This window comes from Danio rerio, chromosome 24 (genome assembly GCF_049306965.1).
Source record: "Danio rerio strain Tuebingen ecotype United States chromosome 24, GRCz12tu, whole genome shotgun sequence".
NCBI classification, from domain to species: domain Eukaryota; kingdom Metazoa; phylum Chordata; class Actinopteri; order Cypriniformes; family Danionidae; genus Danio; species Danio rerio.
This window is the reverse complement of record NC_133199.1, coordinates 21699627-21720164: the sequence shown is the minus strand read 5'-3', so window position 1 is coordinate 21720164 and position 20538 is coordinate 21699627. Positions and strand designations below refer to the sequence as shown.

At 33.8% G+C, this 20538-nt stretch overlaps 1 protein-coding gene across 5 annotated transcripts in view; it reads left to right on the top strand.

Annotated features, from left to right (window-relative positions):
- cntnap2a (contactin associated protein 2a) overlaps window positions 1-20538 on the top strand; it is a 760628-nt gene that overhangs the window by 331870 nt on the left and 408220 nt on the right. For all 5 annotated transcript variants that reach the window (XR_012399148.1, XR_012399149.1, XM_009297353.4 and 2 more), the window contains 1 exon segment: window positions 12503-12650. Coding sequence is in view for 3 of the 5 variants with exons in the window: in XM_009297353.4 (XP_009295628.1) it covers window positions 12503-12650 (148 nt within the window). In the remaining 2 variants the exon portion in view is untranslated.

Genomic DNA, 20538 nt, shown 5'->3' with positions numbered 1-20538 from the left:
CCCTCTCAGTTAAACAGAAATTGGGGGGAAAAATAAACAGGGGGCTAATAATTCAGGGGGGTTAATAATTCTGACTACAACTGTAAATTGTTAATGTGTCATGATCACCAAACAATCTAGCCCTTATAGATTGCTGGAGAACAAATTTTTAAAAATTAAAAACTGATTTTATTGTAGCAGAAATAAAACAAATAAGACTTTCTCCAGAAGAAAAAATATTATCAGGCATACTGTGAAAAGTTCCTTGCTCTGTTAAACATCCTTTGGAAAGTATTTAAAAAATTAAAAAATAAATTCAAAGAGGGGCTTATAATTCTACCTTCAACTGTAGTTGACATTTTTTTTTTCAAAACCCATACCAATTGAAATCTAGAGGTGCTGGTTACATTTTTGGAAATCTAAAATATGATACTGAGGGTATATTTTGTTGTATCTTTCAGATTCTCATCCATATTGTACATGTCCACAAAAAGGCCTTTGTTGTACCGATCACCTAGTGAACCAATGAACAAAACCCTTTTCTAAACCCAACCAAAGCATACATTTATCTTGATTTTGTATTACTTCGATCTCTTTTGTGGAAGCATTCTTCTCTGGACTCAAACCCAAGTGCTCTAGATCAAAAGTACAACAACATAAAAAGTGAGCTAAAAACTGGCCACTGTTTCATAAAAATGTAGGCAGTGGCTTAAATTTCTATGCGTTGTTTTTTTTTTTTCCACAGCTAATTAGTTATACATAAACATTAACATACATTAACATAAATGACACTATTTTCTGTTCATTCACATTTTATTATTATTATTATTATTATTATTATTATTATTATTATTATTATTATTATTATTATTATTATTATTATTATTATGAGAACTTGATGCTGAAAACATTACAGTTTAAAAAAGTGGCACAATTGTTTAATTCAGTAATTCATCTTGATGGACATGCAAATTTAAAAAAAGGGTAAAGATCTGCCAATACTTTTTCTGTTATTTTACATAATTATTTTTAGACCTTCCTGATTTTGTTCTCTTTTATATATATATATATATATATATATATATATATATATATATATATATATATATATATATATATATATATATATAATTTTTTTTTTTTACTTATTATCTATTATCTATATATTTGTTTTTTTTATGTTATATTTGACCTTTATACTGTTTTTTTTTTTTTTTTTTTTTTTTTTTTTTGTAGTGGCATTCTGGAACAAGTATTCACAAAAACAAACCAACAAAACATCTACTTTCATTGCTAATATCTTGTCCAGTCCAGCTTTAGCTCCCAGTTGAGCTTGACATTGCTCTGCTGACTCTGTGAATTGAAGAAGACCTCCATAAATACACGTCAGTTATTTTTCCCCTTTTACTCCTGAGCAAGTCTCCCATCACAAGTACACCGATTCAGAATGTCATTGAGTTGGCCGCCCCTGTCAGCCCTTCACACATCTGCATACGCCTGGCATTTTGACTGTCTCTTGGTCTCTGAGTAAAACGCTGTCTTCACCTCATCTGTCAAGACAACCCCAAGTGGCAAGAAAAGTGCGAAGCGGTGCCAAATGCTCTCAGTTGGAGGATAATGGTTCCTTAAATACTAGATCACATTTTGCTTTCACTCCGCAGGCGGAGAGATACATCTCTGGACGTCCCGTTGATTACACTGCAAAATGCGGTGTGTGATTCCACATAAAAGCATTCGAATGTCCATAAATCATTTAAGCAAGGCAGCAATTATGTCATTGGTTTTAAATGTGTCTATGTCTACGCTGACCCCCAAATGTTCTCTTTTAGATGCTCATCGCTAAGTTGCCTTGGCAATGAAGTCAAATGATGTTTTACCAGCAGAATACAGATTTCTTTATGATCTTGTTAGTTTTACAGTACTTTCATAAAAGAGTCTACATATTTAGAATTGGCTTAACATTCTGATGGCATGATAACCTTGGATAAAAATATCCAAGGTTATATTTTGATATATTTCACAATATCAAAATATTGTGCTTACTACTCTAAAATATGTTCTATTTTAAATGTCTAGGGGAAAAACAACAAAATTTTCCCCATTGAACACAATATATTTTATTTTAAGAAACATTTAAATAATGTGGCATGGTGGCTCAGGGGTTAACACTGTCACCTCACAGCAAGGTTTCTGGTTTGAGTCCTGGCTGGGACAGTTGGCATTGTTCTCCCCATGTTCACATGGGTTCACATGGGTGTGCTCCGGTTTCCCAGTTCAAACACAATAACCAAGTGAATTGGAGAAACTAAATTGGAGTGTATGAGTGTGCGCGGATGTGAGAATGTGCAGTATGGGTGTCTCCAAGTACTGGGTTGCGGCTGCAAGGTTGTCTGCTGCGTAAAACATATGCAGAAATAGTTGGCAGTTCATTCCGCTCTGACAACCTCTGATAAATCAGAGACTAAGCCGAAATAAAATGAATGAATAAATAAACATTAAAATATTTTGAAACAGTAAACATGTCAAGCTAAATAATAAAATTAAATTATCAAGTTTTGCTATCTTCATTACTTTCAATAACACAGGATTACAACTTAAATATGGCTTTTTTTTTTTCTTTTCTTTGGGCCACGGCACCAATCAGGTCTACAGCATGCTTGTATGTTGGTGCATAAGCGATTTGTTTTTCAAATGTTTCCTGAATCATGGGCTGATCAGTAGCTTTTGATGTGGATGATGATTTTCTTCTAGAAAAACTGTTACCCTAAAAAACTAATTTAAATAGTTGCAAAAAAAAAAAAAATAGCCAACCGGGTGAAAAGGGGGGTGGACTTTTTGCAGTTATTCGCCTTATGTTCTCTTTTATTAAAAGGTTTATATACTGCCTTTTAGTGACAATTTAAGGACTATTTGTATCTGGATTAGCTTGTTGATTGGTCATTATAACCACACATTCTGAGGTACCAAAATAATTAGCTAAATATATAGAATAAAGGAATATGAAAAAATAAATATTTATTTTTAAATATAAATTTATTATATCATATATCATTAGGAAAAAGTGAGTTAAAGTTAAAGTTTTAAATAAAAAAAATAAAAAACTGTAGCCTATTGTCATTTATTGGGTAATAAGGTTAATCTGAATAATAAAAATGTAAAACATAATAATATTAAATATGTTGAGCTGTTGAAGATTTTTCTAGTCTCTTTTGTAAAAAAAAAAAAGAAAAAAAAAGAATAATAATAAAAAGCAGTTTTTAAAAATTTGACTTTTACCGACCACACCTCCCATCATGCTTTGAATTAATCACCATGCTACATATGTCAAGATTACCAGCTGGAGTGTCCTCCAGTGAGTCTCGTGGGCACTCCAGCTGATAATAGTGGCACAAAGGATGCATATGGATCTGTAGTTGCATGTATGTAGATTTACTTATACAATGTGCAAAAAAAAAAAAAAGTAGCCTAAATGTGGAGTATTTAAACATTAAATAAACATCAACATAAATAAAACATAAACATAAAACATATATAATATATATATATATATATATATATATATATATATATATATATATATATATATATATATATATATATATATATATATATATATATATATATATATATATATATATATATATATATATATATATATATATATATATATATACATCATTAACAAGATGTTAGCAAACAGTCAAACAATTTAAGATAAATATGATTGTGGATGTAAGTATATGGATTTGAATGTATTTACTGGTGGTTAAGGTGATTTAAAGATCCCGGATGAGCCTGCATTATTCAGTAACATACCTTGGAATGTTACAACTGACTAATCAGAATCGAGCATTCCAGACAGTTAACCCAGATAACCTCTAAAACTAATAACATGCTCATCTGGTTATTTTTAATCATCTTGACTGTCAGTCACTTAAAATATGCTTGTCTTTCTCACCAGTTTTAGACTGTGTGGTGCCATCTTGTGAATGGAAAAATAGGTTAGTCTATGCTTCATTCAGCCATTTTTTTTATTTATTTTTTTGTCAGCTTTGCATTTTAATTAGAGAATTAATAAACTATTACGGCTTAAAAATTTTTTGTTTCTAATTATGTGGCAAGAAACTGTTGGTTGTTGTTTTTGTTGTTATTATTATTATTATTATTATTATTGGTTTTAGCTATTGGCTATGGCTTTAGTTTTTATGCATGCAGACGACAGTATAACATTTATGCTTATGATGTGCAGTTTTAATTCATCAACTGAGATCAAAACAACTGAAGATTGCACCTGTATTTGCATAATAATTAGCAATTCAAAATGTGATGTGAACGTCAAACAGATTAATGTGTTAGATCATGATGTGTGACAGCTGCGTGATTCACTATAATTTTGATTTAAGACCTCTTCAGATTGCTTTGGTCGTGTACGTTAATGGATCGCTCTGATTCTCAACAGGAAAGGTTAGCAGAAAAGATTTCCCGGTGGCCTGTACTCTTACAGTAAAGTTATACCAAAATCAATAGATTCCTTGATTTAACAAAATAATGGCTACATAAAACAACAGTGACAACAACTGCAAAACCTTAATGTTATATTTGGCAGGCATCCACACATTCACTATTACACAGATACATATTAAACTTTGATAAAAGAAGGATGTTAAGTTAATATATTGTATATTGTAAAGACTCACACCAACAACTTCCACAGGATCATTAATCTTGAACACCCATATACATATTGCATCCTGATGAGTGTTAAGACACTTGTGTGTTTGATGAAATCAATGTTTACTCTATATCATTTCCGTAACTTATAATAGACAAGCGCTATCTGCTGTCCATGCTGTCCTACTACAAATAGATGGACTGGATTAGATGGATTTACATCACACACTTGATGTTGTGTAAAATTGAAGACTCCAGTCCATAATAGCTCCTTTAATCACCAAACATGCAAATCTTCACTTAAACGTCATAATCAAAGTGATGTTGGTTAGTGTAAAGTTTAAGCTTCATTCATATTGCAACTGCAAACTGCTCCAGGCATTTATAATGTTGAATAGCTTTCATTTAATATTATTACTTTGTCTCCAAACTTTATGAAGTCAATAAATAATAGTATAATTTATATTGTACTGTCCAGAATATGACAATATTATTCTAATAGAAATGCATTTAATTTAATTAAATGATGTCGTCTCAGACATCAATAATGCCATACACCCGCAAAAATAGGTGGCGCCAAATACAAGTAAACTAGTTACCCTGGCCGAGACTGCATATGAAAGTGAAACATAAACGGTAATGTAGTACAGTGGTTCCCAACCTTTTTTTGCCTGAGACCCCCTTTTTCCCCGGAAAATATTGTAAGGCCTCCCTCCATATTTAATGATATTATCGAGCATTTAAGTTTGCAGGGTCATTCACTGGGTCTTTTCCCCTTAGCAAAGAAACTTTCCAAAGATGTCTGTTTCTTACTCATTTTGCTGCTTGTGGGTCAAATTTTGGGTGCTCAAGTGACCGAGATGTAACCCAGTACGGTCATTTTTCAAAATAAAAGACTTTTCAAAATAAAAGCTCGTTTCGACAGAGTTCAGAAATATATAATGATATCTTGTGCAGCCCGGTACTAACTGATCCACGAACCAGTGGTTGAGGACCACTGAGGTGGGGGATAATATGATCTTAGGCAACATGATCATTGTCCTAATTGTCCATTGCTAAGAATTTTTTTAAATATGACGTGACCCCCCACAAAGCTCGCTGAGGCCCCCTTGTGGGCAAGGACCCCCCTGTTGGGAACCGCTGACGTAGTAGACCAGGGGTGCTCAACCCTGTTCCTGGAGATCTACCGTCCTGCAGATTTCAGTTGCTACCCATTTCAAACACACCTGCCTGTAATTATCAAGTGCTGTTCAGGTCCTAATTAATTGGTTCAGGTGTGTCTGAACAGCGTGAGAGCTGTGTTTTGCAGGAAGGTAGATCTCCAGGAACAGGATTGAGCAGCCCTGTTGTAGACTAACCATATTCCGTACACAACGATGTTCTGAACAGATGACATTTTAACACCAATCTCTGAATAAATACTTAGGGGTCATGGACAAGCTATATATCTGTGTAATAGTTGTCGTTTACTCTTTCATCCCTGACCACAAGAGAGACTCTTCTACCAAATGTTTCCGAAAAAAAAATAAAAAATCAAGGGAGAGATTTAGAGCAATTATGTAAAAATATGCATTTGCATTTAATTTATGCATCACACAGTGTTACAGTGTTTTATTTTATCACATGTTGTAAAAAAAATTTTACAACAAATTTGACCTTTTCTTTAAAAAAAAATGTTTTGAAATGGGGATATTTAAACGCCAGTTGTGTGTGATAATAACCACGTCGCAACTCTTCGCCATAGAGAGCCTGAGAGACAGGTTGCAAATGCTATTTGCTCGTGATCTTTGTGTATTGACAATGTTTATATTCATAAAAGGTCAGTTCAGTTAGCATTAACTTCCATGAATTTAATGTTTTAATATTTAAAAATGGGTACACTTTAATAAAATAAGCATAATCTAAAACTTAAATGATTATAAGTTTCTTTCATAAAACCTTCATAAAAAGTAACTTTCATCAAATAAGATATTAAATATAACATTTAATTCAAGTTAAACACAATAATAGTGTATTCTAACATAAGTTTTTAATAAGACTTTAAACAATGACCATTTTTGTTGATGAATTTAAGTTATGTGCCCTGTACGAAACACTATTTTAATCATGCACGGAACACCGTTAACATCATCTTCCGTACACATGCGGAGGCGGTACTTTTTCTTATCTTTTCTCAAAAACTACTGGTCCAAAAGACAACAATCAAAATTTTTATTGTGCAGTAGGTATTCACCCAGAGAATGAACACACAAATATGTTTATATAATTTTCAATGATGGAGGAGGGGTCGTTTGACTGCGTGGTAGAGCGGAAAGTGTGCAGAACATAGTTAGTCTACTATATGTTCATTGCACATCTAGCCTATCACATTCTGCTATTAAGAAGGTATTCTAAGGTGTTAATGTATTTGGGATAATTTGTGGTATCAAAAATAGTCTAAATAGGATTTCATTTGCAATAAATAATTGTATATTGCACAATGAAATTAAGACAAAATACAACTCAACCCTGTCATAAGGAGGCACAATTGGTAATTGCAACTAATTGTTATTATTATTATGATGTACTGATATACCATATGAAGTAATTTGAAGTTTCAAGTGTTATAGAATTAAGTCAGTGCATTTAAGATTGATTTTAATACAGAATTTCTGGCAAATCCCAATTTATTCCTAACATTAACAAATTGCTCATGCACATGCTTAAAAAGTGAAGCGCTTGCCTCAATTTCTTAAGGTGAATTAAATTAACTTCACGTTATTTTAATTTATATTACTGAGTCAAAACAGCTTGTATGGTTAACTTGATTTAACTTAATTCAGTTATGTGTTGTAATGACTTATGGCTCATGTATATATTTTTTTACACTGTACAATGAAACCTGTTGTTTTTTAAGTCAGAAATATACAGTAAGCGAGCAGACAGTTGTTCAAAGCTGTAGAAGAAGCGAGACCCAAGAGCTTTAACAAAAAATAAGTCAAAGCTACTTTAATTATACCAAGAGGAAGCAATGAATGTGTCTCTTTTGATAGTTACAGCTGGCTTCCTGCCTAAACGTGGTCTCTCCACTAATGAAAGATGGTCTCTATCTCCGTCAGGCCTTTGTGCTTGAAATTGTGAAGGTGCTTGATTAAACAACATGGCGAGCAGCGCAGCTCTCAGGACGGCTTCACATTTGGCTAACTAATTACACATTTGCTGACTGGTTAAGGTCTAGATATGGACTTGAATGTAGAATGGAGTCATTCTGGAGTCGTTTTCTGTGAAATAATGATGTGTGGATTAATCCGCTTTTATATACACAATAGAAGTGAAAATAGGTCGGTGGATGTTTAAGAAGTTCATTTTTGGTCTGTGAAACTAAATTGGGAGTGAAAACAGTTCATGCGTACTAAGGGTACTTCGACCTTATTTCTGCAATTATTATTAGCAGCAGTAGTTTTCATTATTATTTATTTTAGTGTTTCTTTTTTTTGTAAAATTTGTTTCAAGGAAACACTTTAAAATGAATTTAAATGTACACTTTTTCAGTCATTTGGTTTATTTTAGATGAAAATGTTTCTCATGCTTGCTTAAAGGGTTTTTTTTTTCTTAGAAAAATAAAAATAAATAGGGTAGCACAATCACCTCACAGCAAGAAGGTCACTGTGTCGGGGCAATAGCCTAGTGGTTAACGTGTCGACATATGGTGCAATAGCAAGTCAGGGTGTCCTGTGTTTGAATCCTGGCTTTAGGACATTTCCCCTTCCCCCCTCTCTCCAATTTTGCTTCCTGTCTAAATACTGTCCTATGAAATAAAGGCAAAAAGGCCCAAAATGAAATCTTAAAAAAAAAAAAGGTCACTGTTTCGAGCCCTGGATGGGTCAGTTGGCATTTCTGTGTGAAGTTGTTCTGTGTTGGCGTGGGTTTCCTCCGGGTGTTCTGGTTTCCCAGAAAAGTCCAAAGAGATGTGCTGTGGGGGAATTGAATACGATAAATTGTCCATAGTGTATGAGTGTGTGTGAAAGCAAGAGTATAGAGGTGTTTTTCAGTGTTGGGTTGCGGCTAGAATGGCATCTGCTGCATAAAACATATGCTGGATAAGTTGCCGGTTTATTCCCCTGTAGTAACCCTGATTAATAAAGGGACTGAGCCGAAAAGAAAATTAATAAATAAATAAAGACATAGATTCCTATTTGTCAAGGTATCTAAGAATATTTTCAGTATAAATAAAATCCACCTTGGTAAGTAAATGAAAACTGTTCCCTTTAATGTATCTGTATCCACACACATAGGGCTGGGCCGATAAAATGGTACTGGTATTTATTGACCGAACACCATTGTCAATAACATTAATAAAAAAATTTTTTTAAAAATCCCAATGACCTTAGGGTTATTTCTAATCAAGGCACACAGCTTGTGCAAGTGGCATGCATGTGAAGCATGCTTATTTTCCATTTACACCTAGTTGAAAAACACTTCAATTTTCCATAACACCGAGAGAGCTCTGCAATTCATGTAACTAGAACTAACCAATCTGGTTCACATTTTGTATGGAATATACATATTTCAGTAATAATGGCAGACTAAACCTGAGACAAACACAGTACACGTCCACAGCCAAACTGGATGTCGCCAGAGTGGCTTTTAGGTTTCTTTTCTTGTGCATCCCAGCCACTAGCACTCCATCTGAAAGATTGTTCAGCATAAGGGATAATGTAGTCATTAATGAACTTCACAATTTGTAATGTTGCAATATGTATTTGAATAATGATGATTGGTTCCTTTACTTCAGGGGTGTCCAAACTCTGTCCTGGAGGCCCGGTGTCTTGCATATTTTAGTTCCAACCCCAATTGAACACACCTGAACCAGCCTAACAAGCTCTTTCTAGGTACACTAGAAACTTCCAGGCAGGTGTGTTGAAGGAAGTTGGAGCTAAAGTATGCAGGACACCGGCCTTCCAGGACCGAGTTTGGACACCCCTGCTTTACTTGAAAGTTCAAATTTGATTATTAGCAATTGTTTTGTTTACAGATTTTGAGATTTAATGTATCATTATTATTGACACCTTACAGATGTTAATCTACCCTTAAAGTTTACTTTAATTGTTCAGCAATTACACTTGTACTATTTTTACTATTTTTTATTTTTCAAATTTAATAGTCTCTTTTACACTTATATTTACTTTATTAAGGCATAAGAGACAAGATATTTTTGTAAACCTTTTTAGTTTTTTTCCTATAAAATTTATTTGCCTTAGTAATGTTGGTAAATTAAAATGAATAAATAAAAATAAATAAATAAAAATACTAATATTCCTAAATAAATTGTAAAAAAATATTCAATAATTATCGATAGTGAATGATATAAAACATTATGTTGTGATTTTTATTATTATTATTATTATTATTATTATTATTATTATTATTATTATTATTATATAATAACGCCCATCCCACACATCCTATTTTCAAACTATACTTACACTTTATTGTAAAATATTTGTTTGTTTTGCTTTGTTTTGTTTCTGTGACGCCTCCTGGTGGACCTAATTCTGATAACTCCTTTTCTATATAATTGCCTACCTCATGGTGCCCAGGAGGTCCACCCATAAAGCACTGTCACCTGCAAAATCACAACAGCTCAGTTTTCTCTCTCCACAATGAAAAATGAAGTGAAAGCTCCCCAGTCGGCCACTACAGAGCACAGTAATCAGCCCTTCACACATTACAGTCACTGCCCTGTATGGAGCCTCCAGTATTGACAACAAATCCCCAGCTCTACAATGAAGGCCATAATGGTGGTTTCTTTAGAGGAAGGGGGCAAATACTGTAATCCGCATCAGTCTAGTTTGGTGGCCTTGAGCTGCTTATCACCAATCCCACATGGTCAGTTCACCAACTGAAGTTTTTCACCATTCAATGGGCGACCGCATCAATTTTTTGCTCTGCATGACATGAGGAGTCGTGTAGGTCAAGAGAAGCAACAGAGCCGTGCAGCTTCATTCCACCTACATGTCGAATGTTTTTTTTTTTTTTTGTCTAGTGATTACAGCTGCTGAGATAGGATAGTGGAGGGTTTCCTGAAAATCTAGGGGGAAAAAAAAAAACTACAGTAGATCTATAGGCATGTGCCGGTGTAAGATTCTGATTGTATTATTACCTTGTATAAAAAATCTAAAATACTTTATTTTTTTTTTAATCTTTGGGTAAAAACGACAACTTTTTTCTCCTTTGAACACAGTATATTTTATTTTGAGAAACATACTGTTCACACAAGATTAAATAATCAATTTTCAGTGTTCTGTGGCAATAAAAAAAAATTAAGAAGTGTTTGATCACTTTAAGCTGTACAGAAGTGTCTTGAAAAATATCTAAAATATTATTTACTATCATTATGGCAAAGATAAAATAAAAAAGTGATTAGAAATGAGTTAATAAAACTATTATGTTTAGAAATGTGTTAAAAAAATCCTCTCTACGTTAAACAGAAATTGGGGAAAAAAGTAAACAGAGGGGCTAATAATTCTGACTTTAACTGTACATACCTTACAACAACTGATATTCCAACAGCTTTTATTTATTCCATTCTTTTTTGCTGAATACTATTGAAATCAAACCTGATATTGTATTATGATGTATACATCATACAGGAGGTATAAAGGATTCCCTCGATAAATAATATAACAAATCTAATACAAGTCTAATATATCCAGATGCATCAGATTAATGTAGCTACTAGTCATGTTTATGTACCATTCTATTGACCTTAATCTAAAATGCGGAAGTTCGCCTGTTTTCGCGATTGTCTTAGAACTTCCGATTCAGTCGCCTATAGGAGAAATGACTAGGAATAATAAACGGCAGAAAACGGTCAAACTACTTGCTCTACAAACAAATGTTTGCATGACTATACAGATCAAGTAGAATAATATAATAAGAAAATATCAAATTGCAACATCAAGCAGCGTAACGAGCAGTTTTTAACGTCAAAAAAATGAATGGAAGAGAATGAGACCGGAAGTCTCAAGCCAAAAAGATTCAAATGGCAGCGCCCGCTCGTCGGCGGACAATAAGGTGAATATACTAATTCACCTGTCTTATCTGCCTCTCAGCTAACTTACCTAAACTGTCTGCATAACTGCTCTTATCAAATGTCCAATCTGCATCATTCTCATGGTGACTAAAACCCATCTCATCCACACTTTCATCTGCAGGAAGAGCCAGTTCTGTTTTTTTCTTCTTTCACTTACCATAGAACAGGGTGGTTCTCACCAATACACTGTTCCTAGTATTTAGAGCTAATAAAAAGTATTGTCATTAAAATATTTTACCCATAATGCAAATCCCAGTAACATATAATCAACAATATATCACTATCATTCATGCTGATATTGTTACAACTTAAAAGATCATGGCTGAACTTACTAGCTAGCTAACTTATTGCAATATTGAGCATTTCACTATTGTGCAGTGCTGCCATTTGGCAGCACATACATTTGATCGATTTGCAAAAAACTAATTTGATATAAACGTTTTTGAGTTGTGAATATCATCATAACTTACTGGAGGTGATGTTTCAGATTTTTTGTGGATCTGACATAAGTTGATCCTTTGCTTTTATTGATTTTTTTATTTGCATTCAGCAACTACTCACAATAAACGCCAGTCTGTCAGAAATCGCGCCACAGAAACAGTGGAAAACAGGGAAACGAACACAAATATCATGTTGCCATACTTATGGCATACTGTCATCTTTATGCTTTTATTTGCACATTTATTTCAGATGTGGATTGTTTAGGTGAATTTAATTTGTTTTATTTGTACAAATTGTAGCTCTGTTGTAAATTAAAGTGTCGTTTCTGTTTTGCAGGCATTTGCAGGGAACTCCAATACAGAGAGTGTGGTTCGGCATGACCTGCAAAACCCGGTTGTGGCCCGTTATTTGCGCATCATTCCTTTAGACTGGAGTGAAGAGGGACGAATTGGCCTCAGGTTCGAGATCTACGGCTGCCCGTACTGTAAGTTCACATTTCACATATACTGAAGGCCGATTATTCATTTGATACTGAGGCCTCAATATCTGTGCATTCATTTATTTATTTTTTTTGATGTATCCTGATCTTTTGTTGTAGCTGGAACATTTGCTAACTCTGTATAAAATGGATAGTTTTATCTGTTGGAAGTGTCTTTTTCCTGCGGAGGGAATGTGGCTGGAAGCTTTTCGCATCACTAGAGTGATTAATATGCAATGCAGAATGGCAGTATATATTCAGGAAGATCCTGGTACAATTAAGGCAAATTGGCTGACTCTACTTTTTTCTTGAAAGTCAAGGTCAGCTATCCGTCCCATGCAAATCCACTACAGTACAGGCCACCCTGCTGTTCAAGCAAAATCCAGATTATCTTTTTTAAATGTGATGTTTTTGCTTTGCGGCAGGGTGGCTCAGTGGTTAGCACTGTCTCTCCACAGCAAGAAGGTCACTGGTTTGAGTCCCGGCTCGATCGGTTGGCATTTCTTTGTGGAGTTTGCATGTTTTCTCCGTATTTGCATGAGTTTCCTCCAGGTGCTTCGATTTCCCTCAAAGCCCAAAGACATGCAGTATAGGTGATTTGGATAAACAAAATTGGTCATAGTGTATGAGTATGTGAATGTGAAACTGTATGGGTGTTTCCCAGTACTGTGTTGCGGCTGGAAAAGCATCCACAGTGTAAAACATATGCTGGATAAGTTGGCGGTTCTTTCCGCTATTGCGACCCCTGATAAATAGGGGAATAGAGAATAAGCTGAAGGATAATGAATAAATGAATGAATGAATGAATGAATGAATGAATGAATGAATGAATGAATGAATGTTTTTGCTTAAATATATAGTTAAAAAATGCAAGTCCTGGTCTTCAGAATGACAGCTTAATTTTTTAACTATAATGCACTCAAAAATATATATTTGCTGCTTGTTCAGACTACTTAAAACTATCTGAATCAACACAATTCCTTGTTTTTTTGGGACAACTTAGTTGTTTTATGTTCAATCCACTTAAATTTGTAAAAACAAATAAGTTAACTTGATTTGTATTAGGACAACATGAAGGAATTGTGTGGAACCCATTATTTTTTACAGTGTGTGTCATTTCACTTAAAGGGATAAGTCACCAAAAAATGTAAACTTGCTAATCATTAGCTGTTCTTTCAAACACTCAGCAACATGGACACCTTAAAATTGTGTTAAAGTGTCACATACTGTATTTTAAGGTATAATTCACCCAAAAATGTTCATATTTTATAATACATATAATGTAACATATTTGGGCCCGCAAAATCACACATGCGCTGATGCTGATTTGTATAAAAATAGGCTCATTCTGAAACCATAGTCCTATATACATTTCTGGAGATCGCACATTATGTAGCCAAAAGTATGTATAGCTGCAATTCGTCTTTTAAACGAATGCTAACAGGGTGGTATGACGTTGTTCCTTTTTGCACTTACTAGCTGACCGCATTCTTATGTATGGATAACTTTCCCACTGTTACCAGTTTGTCCAGTTAGCTCGCCGTGTATATTGGTGGACTTGAGATGCAGAGAGGAGTTGTTCATGATTACAGAGTTTTCCGGTGAAGAACAATTCCAGAAAGCAGGGAAAGACAAGAGCAGAATCCAAAAAAAAAAAAAAAAACATTAAAAAAAAACAAGTAATTAACAAGGTGTGGTAAAAATCTGGTAAGAGCTTTCTTTTTCTCGATTGCTTTTTAAAATTGTCGATTCGGTTTAGGGAAGTGGGTAAGTGGATCAATCGGTGCTTTTGAAAACACTTTTGGTTGGGTTTAGGGAAGGAGGAAGGTGTGGGGATCGGTCAGTCAGTCAGTCAGTCATATAGTCAGTCAGTCAGTCAGTGGACAACGGCTTCTGGTGGATTTATGCAAGAACAGTAATGGCACAATGGCACTCGCAAGAAAAAATTGAGATCTAAAAATAAAGCATACACAGATCTCTGGTGGATTTGCAAAAACAAAAACATGAAAAAATCGTAGCTCTTAGCATGTATTTGCAGCGCTCCAGAAATGTATATAGAGGTACGTTTTTGATTTGATTACTATTAGGAGGATGTGCGTGTGCCCGCCAATGATACTTTAGTGAAAAGAACCTGCATAGGCTGTGTATAACAGGTAATAAAGTTGTAAATAATGTTCAGTTTTTTAGTTGTTCAGAGCGATCGTTTGGGAGCAACATGTGAGGTATGATTGCTTTTATGTTGTTTTTTTTATTTCTCAAAGTGACAGCAGCCATGACATGAACCGCACTCGGTGAAAGTGAAAAATTAATGTCATCACTTCACTGTGAATTAATCTCCAGGACAAAGTCTGTTTAAGTCCACCATTCCAAGTGTATACAAAATGTAGCATTTTAACCAACAGTAGACCTACACATAGGCCTATTATTATTATTATTATTGTTTTACCATATGCTTGAGAAATAACAATAATAATTGCCTATAATAAGCAAAAAAAAATGTGATTCTCATTTTAGCCAGAATCGTGCAGCCCTATTAAACATGATATTTTGAATAATATTTGAAACTGGTTGCCATTGACATAATAATAATACAATGGAAATTAGTAGCTACTAGTTTCCAAATTTTAGGTTGTAACGTTAATCTGGTACAGCTTTAAAAAACAAATAATTTCCGTGGAAATTTTAGGATACATGAATTTACTGATAAAATGTACTTGTCAACTGATGTTACGGTTTAAGGATAAGCTTTTTTATTTAATAATTTCACTAAGACAGCTTTGCAAGATTTTCATTTGTTTGAAAAGTATCGGTCACTGCAAATCGTGGTATTAAAAAGCAAATGAGTGCCTGTACCTGCTTCCAGTGGGGTCAAAAATATTTATAAATGTGAGCACACCCTAGGCCACATCTATGAATTAATTAGATTATTGTTCCACACGCTTCAGTGCATTGGTATTCTTTTTTCATTTATATTTCAATCTAACCTTTTATTACATTGTAATTTCACCAGCAAGAAACGAAAATGACATCTAAGAACTATCAACAAGCTCTGTTTTCTGGAATGTAGCCTTGACGAATTCATCACTTTCATTACATTAAGTGTTGCCAAATTGATCTTGATAACAATTTTCAATTAGCACCCCCACAAATTGGTTTAAAAACTATCACACTCAGTTCTCTCATTACAGTGATGTAATCATCTGTCATTTAACCCCAGACCAGAAGAACCATCTTAAATAATAAATTTCGCTCCAACAATTGCTAGTTTGTTTATTCAAGGGGGGAAAAATTACAAATAATATCCCAGAGATGGATAAAACTGAAGCATAGTAGACATTTTTTTCTGTTTTTATACCGCTGTTGAAATATTGATAGCATAAATAAACCTGACGCCTGACTCTTCTGAATGTTTGTGTTTATGACAAGTATGAATGAAGCCTGGTAGCTTTAGATACGTATCATTCCTCAAGCTGTTTTCCGCCTCGTGAGGAGCCGAGGGGGGTTTGGCTGCACTGATTTTCCTGTCAGAAAGCGTCTCATCCACATTTGCTCCGTGCTGGTGAAAACGCTCATATTCCTCCGTCATGTAGATCGTGCTGGTGATCACTGATGCCGATAAAGACGTGCTGCTTCTCCAAACGGTTGTTTATGAGAGGGTAGGGAGGAATAAATAAATAAGAAAAGCATTTTCAGCCTGCTGGAAAATCTTGATTAAATTGGTAGTTGTTTGGGAACATGGTAGCTTGTTTCCTTCTGTTATAAACTGGTGATTAGCTGGTTCATGTTGACCTGCGGAAAAAAACCAACAAACAGTAAACAGGCTAAAACCATTTTAACACAAGGTCAGCTACTAATAAGCCCAATCTAGTTTACGATTGTTAATGGCCAATTAAAAATAGGCTTACACTAGCTAATGTCAAATTAAATAACAATTCTCAGGCCTGTAGTTCAGAACTTGGCCCCTACATAAGCTTTTCAGTCCTTTTTGTTTTTACTGTGCCATCATAAATAGTGAAAATAACTAATAGAAGAAGGCACAAGTTAACAAGTTTTAACAGTTTCCTAATTTTTTTTAATAATTCATAACAATAAATCTGTATTTTAAGAATAATTCTTTTTTATATTTCTTTACAATACAAAAATGCTAATCTTATAACATTATATAAACACTGTGATAACTTACAGTTTATATATTATATATATTATTGTAAGCACTCCGACAAAACTGTAAGAAAATATTTTTGTTACATCAAAAAGTGTGGTCACCATTCAACAAGTTAATCCTGCAATGCTTAGTGCTTAAAATATCACTAAAATGCAGTATTTTTATCTCATAATTAAATAGAAAATGATGCGTATAACTGCAAAAAGTTCACTTTTTAAGAGAAAAGAACCACCCTTTCCAATAGGCTGGCTACGAGCATAATTCTAAACAAGCTAATGATCATTTATACCAGCTTAATGACAATCTTAACTTGTTTACGGTTGGTACTGGCCGGCTTTATTCAACTGAAATCTTAAAATAATGACCATCCTAAACTTGCTTAAAAGATTAAAAAGTTACTAAAATAACATTATATTGTGTAATTAGTGTAATGTAATTTGTTTGTGCATTTTATGGGTAAAAACTAAACAAAAAAGCCTTTTTTTTCCACATACCATACAGTATTACTGCTCTTCTTGCTCTGCCTTTTTGAAACTCTTACAAAATGTTTACAAAGCTCATCCATTTGAAAAGCTCTGTGTTCCGTGATTGGCAAGCAATACACTACCTGACAAAAGTCGTTGCCTATCCAAGTTTTCGAAACAACAAATAATAACTTGACTTCTAGTTGATTTTTATTTTTTTTGTAGGAAGTAGCTTACAGTATATGAAAGGCAAAGGCCTCTAGATTACATCTCTTTTACTAAAATAAAATATGATCATGCCTTGATTTTTAATTATTTAATTAGGACAGTAAGGTCGGACATTGCTTTGGCAAAAGTCTTGTGACTAAACAAAAATAATGTACAGTATAGAATATAAAGTCATCATGCAGTGGAAAAAAGAATGAATCCAATAGGTCTTCTGCAGTATTTGTGATGATTTGGATTCAACAGATGATTGATCATGAAAAATCTACCTTCTGTAACTTTTCCAAATGATCAACTAAGTGAAGTTATCATTTGTTGCTTCTACAACTGGGATTGACGACAAGACTTTTGTCAGGCAGTGTACAGTTTATTGTGATTGGCTGAATACCTCAACTGTGTGATGAAAAGGTTATACCATAACTTACAATACGAGGCTGAATCTGATCCAGAAAATACAGATCAACTCTTTTCAGCACAAATTAAAGAGTTCATCCAAAAATAGACTTTATCATCTTCTTTGGAACGCAAATTAATATATTTTAAATTTGAGAGCTCCCTCATCCTCCACAGACAACATCGGTCCTGAAATGTGCAGGAAATGATCCATAAGCATTTCGAAAACATTGCATGTCATGTCAAAGCTCTATGAATACATTTGTATGTCAAAATAACTGACACATTGCACTTTTCTTGGTTCAAAGCCATCACTTTGGGTGTCAAACGGCAAATAACCAATTCGGAACTAGATTGCATCTCCAAACCAGCTCTCAAACGGCAGAAAAAGAGCTAATATTGACCAGCTAGACCAAAGTAGTCACCATCTAATCCCACCCAGTGAGCTATTTTCCATCCTTAAATAATTAGCAGTCACCATGTTCCAAAACAAAGAAATATTAGAAAGTACAAAACAATTTTTGGTCCCCCTTTTTCCATCAGTCACTTTCTCTTCAAACACGGAAATGCACTGACTGTTGAGTGAAAATAAATAAGATGTGCAGTAAAGGAATAGAGATAGCCCTTCTCAGGAAGCATAGAGGCAAAGAATAAGAGTTAGATAAGCAAGACCTGCACTAGAGATGAAGCACAGAATGAGAATGAATGCAGCGCTCTGACCTTGTTGATCGGGCGAGAACGGATGAATGCATTTGTGATGGAGGTGAAGGGGATTGCCAATGGAGGGAGAGGGAGAGAGAAAAGAAGAGTGGTAGAGCAACTGGCCAGACACAGCGCACATACTCATGCATTAGTGTAGTAATCAGTCCTCAGCAGGGTGCATGGAGAGAATTGAATTAATTCCATATGCAGACAGTACTCCAGACACAAATGCGCACACACACACACGTGCACGTGCAATCACAGATGACGTTCCACACTACAGGCATTCCTTAGTGGTTTTGTACATGACAGATTACACTAAACACACATTCTCGCCGTATTTGTTCATGTTAAACAATTGAAGTTGTTGCATCATTTCACAATTTACACTGGTAATTGAAGCTGATAAATGCAAATTGGTTTTACATGCCTCAGGAATGCATACAACGGATGAACGATCCATTTATATAATGGAAAGAAATATCATATACGCTGGCTGACTTGAAAACACTGTGTATCCATTGTGCTTGTTTTCTGAACTGCTAGTTATAAATAATTTTGTTATGTGGATTAGCCTAATTATTACATTGTTTTGTTTTTGCTTTTTGTCATAATCACATTTTTTTTTAATAATATAAAGGTTTTTTTTAAATAAAAACATATATTTTAGCATTATAGTGATTTATGTGAAATGCTCTGGTATGCATATATATATATATATATATATATATATATATATATATATATATATATATATATATATATATATATATATATATATATATATATATATATATATATATATATATATATATACTACAAAATGTATTTTAACAACACTGTAAACAATTATTTGCTGCCTTAAATTTTTATGCTTATCTTATTTTAAAGTCTGCATGAACAGGAAGTGGCTGAAACTTTTATTTAAGTATGTTGATGTTACTTCCGACTGAATATTGTATTGTTAAGTGGCCTTACTTACACTGAAAAAATAAAAATAAAAATGATAAAAATAATAATAATAATAACCAAAATAATAAAAATAATAATATTAATAATTCCTTACGTGCTTTTCTGGACACTCAAAGCACTTTACACATTTTTTTGGGGAAATCTCCTCATCCACCACCAGTATGCAGTATGGGTGTAAGGGATCACGGTTGATCCGTGATTTGTACGGATCACAACACACATTTCGGAACCCATGTGACCCGCTGATTAATATTTTTTTTTACTGGTAGATTAATCCTAAATGTGTAACAATCACAGAGAGATTGCCTCTTGCGTCATTCAGATCACATGTATGAAAGCATTTATAGGCTTTCCTGTAATATATGATGATGGAAGAAGTTGTGACTTACTTGTATCCCACATCAAGACCACCAGAAGGGTTTTATAATACAATATGAACACATGAAGTAAATTGTATGTATATATATATATATATATATATATATATATATATATATATATATATATATATATATATATATATATATATATATGTATATATATATATATATATATATATATATATATATATACACACACACACACACACACACACACACACACACACACACACACACACACACACACACACTTAATATAAAATGGGACCAAATATGGAGTAGGGGTAGGGGCTTTTGTTTTTTGTGGATCATTGAGGGGTGTGGTTAATAATATTGTGGCTGAAGCTGTTAAACTGATCAGAAAAGGACCGTCGTTTCTAAACAAATAGTCTGACTTCGATCGAAGATTACCAAAACTGAAAAAAAATTATTGTACGAATTAATTGTTCACCTAAATCAAATCAAATCAGATCACTTTTATTGTCACATCATCAGCAGCACTTGTACTATGATGAGTGTAAAGCTTAAGTGCTGGCTCCAGACAGAGCAAAATACAACAACATACTCCAAAAAAATAAAACAATATACTATTA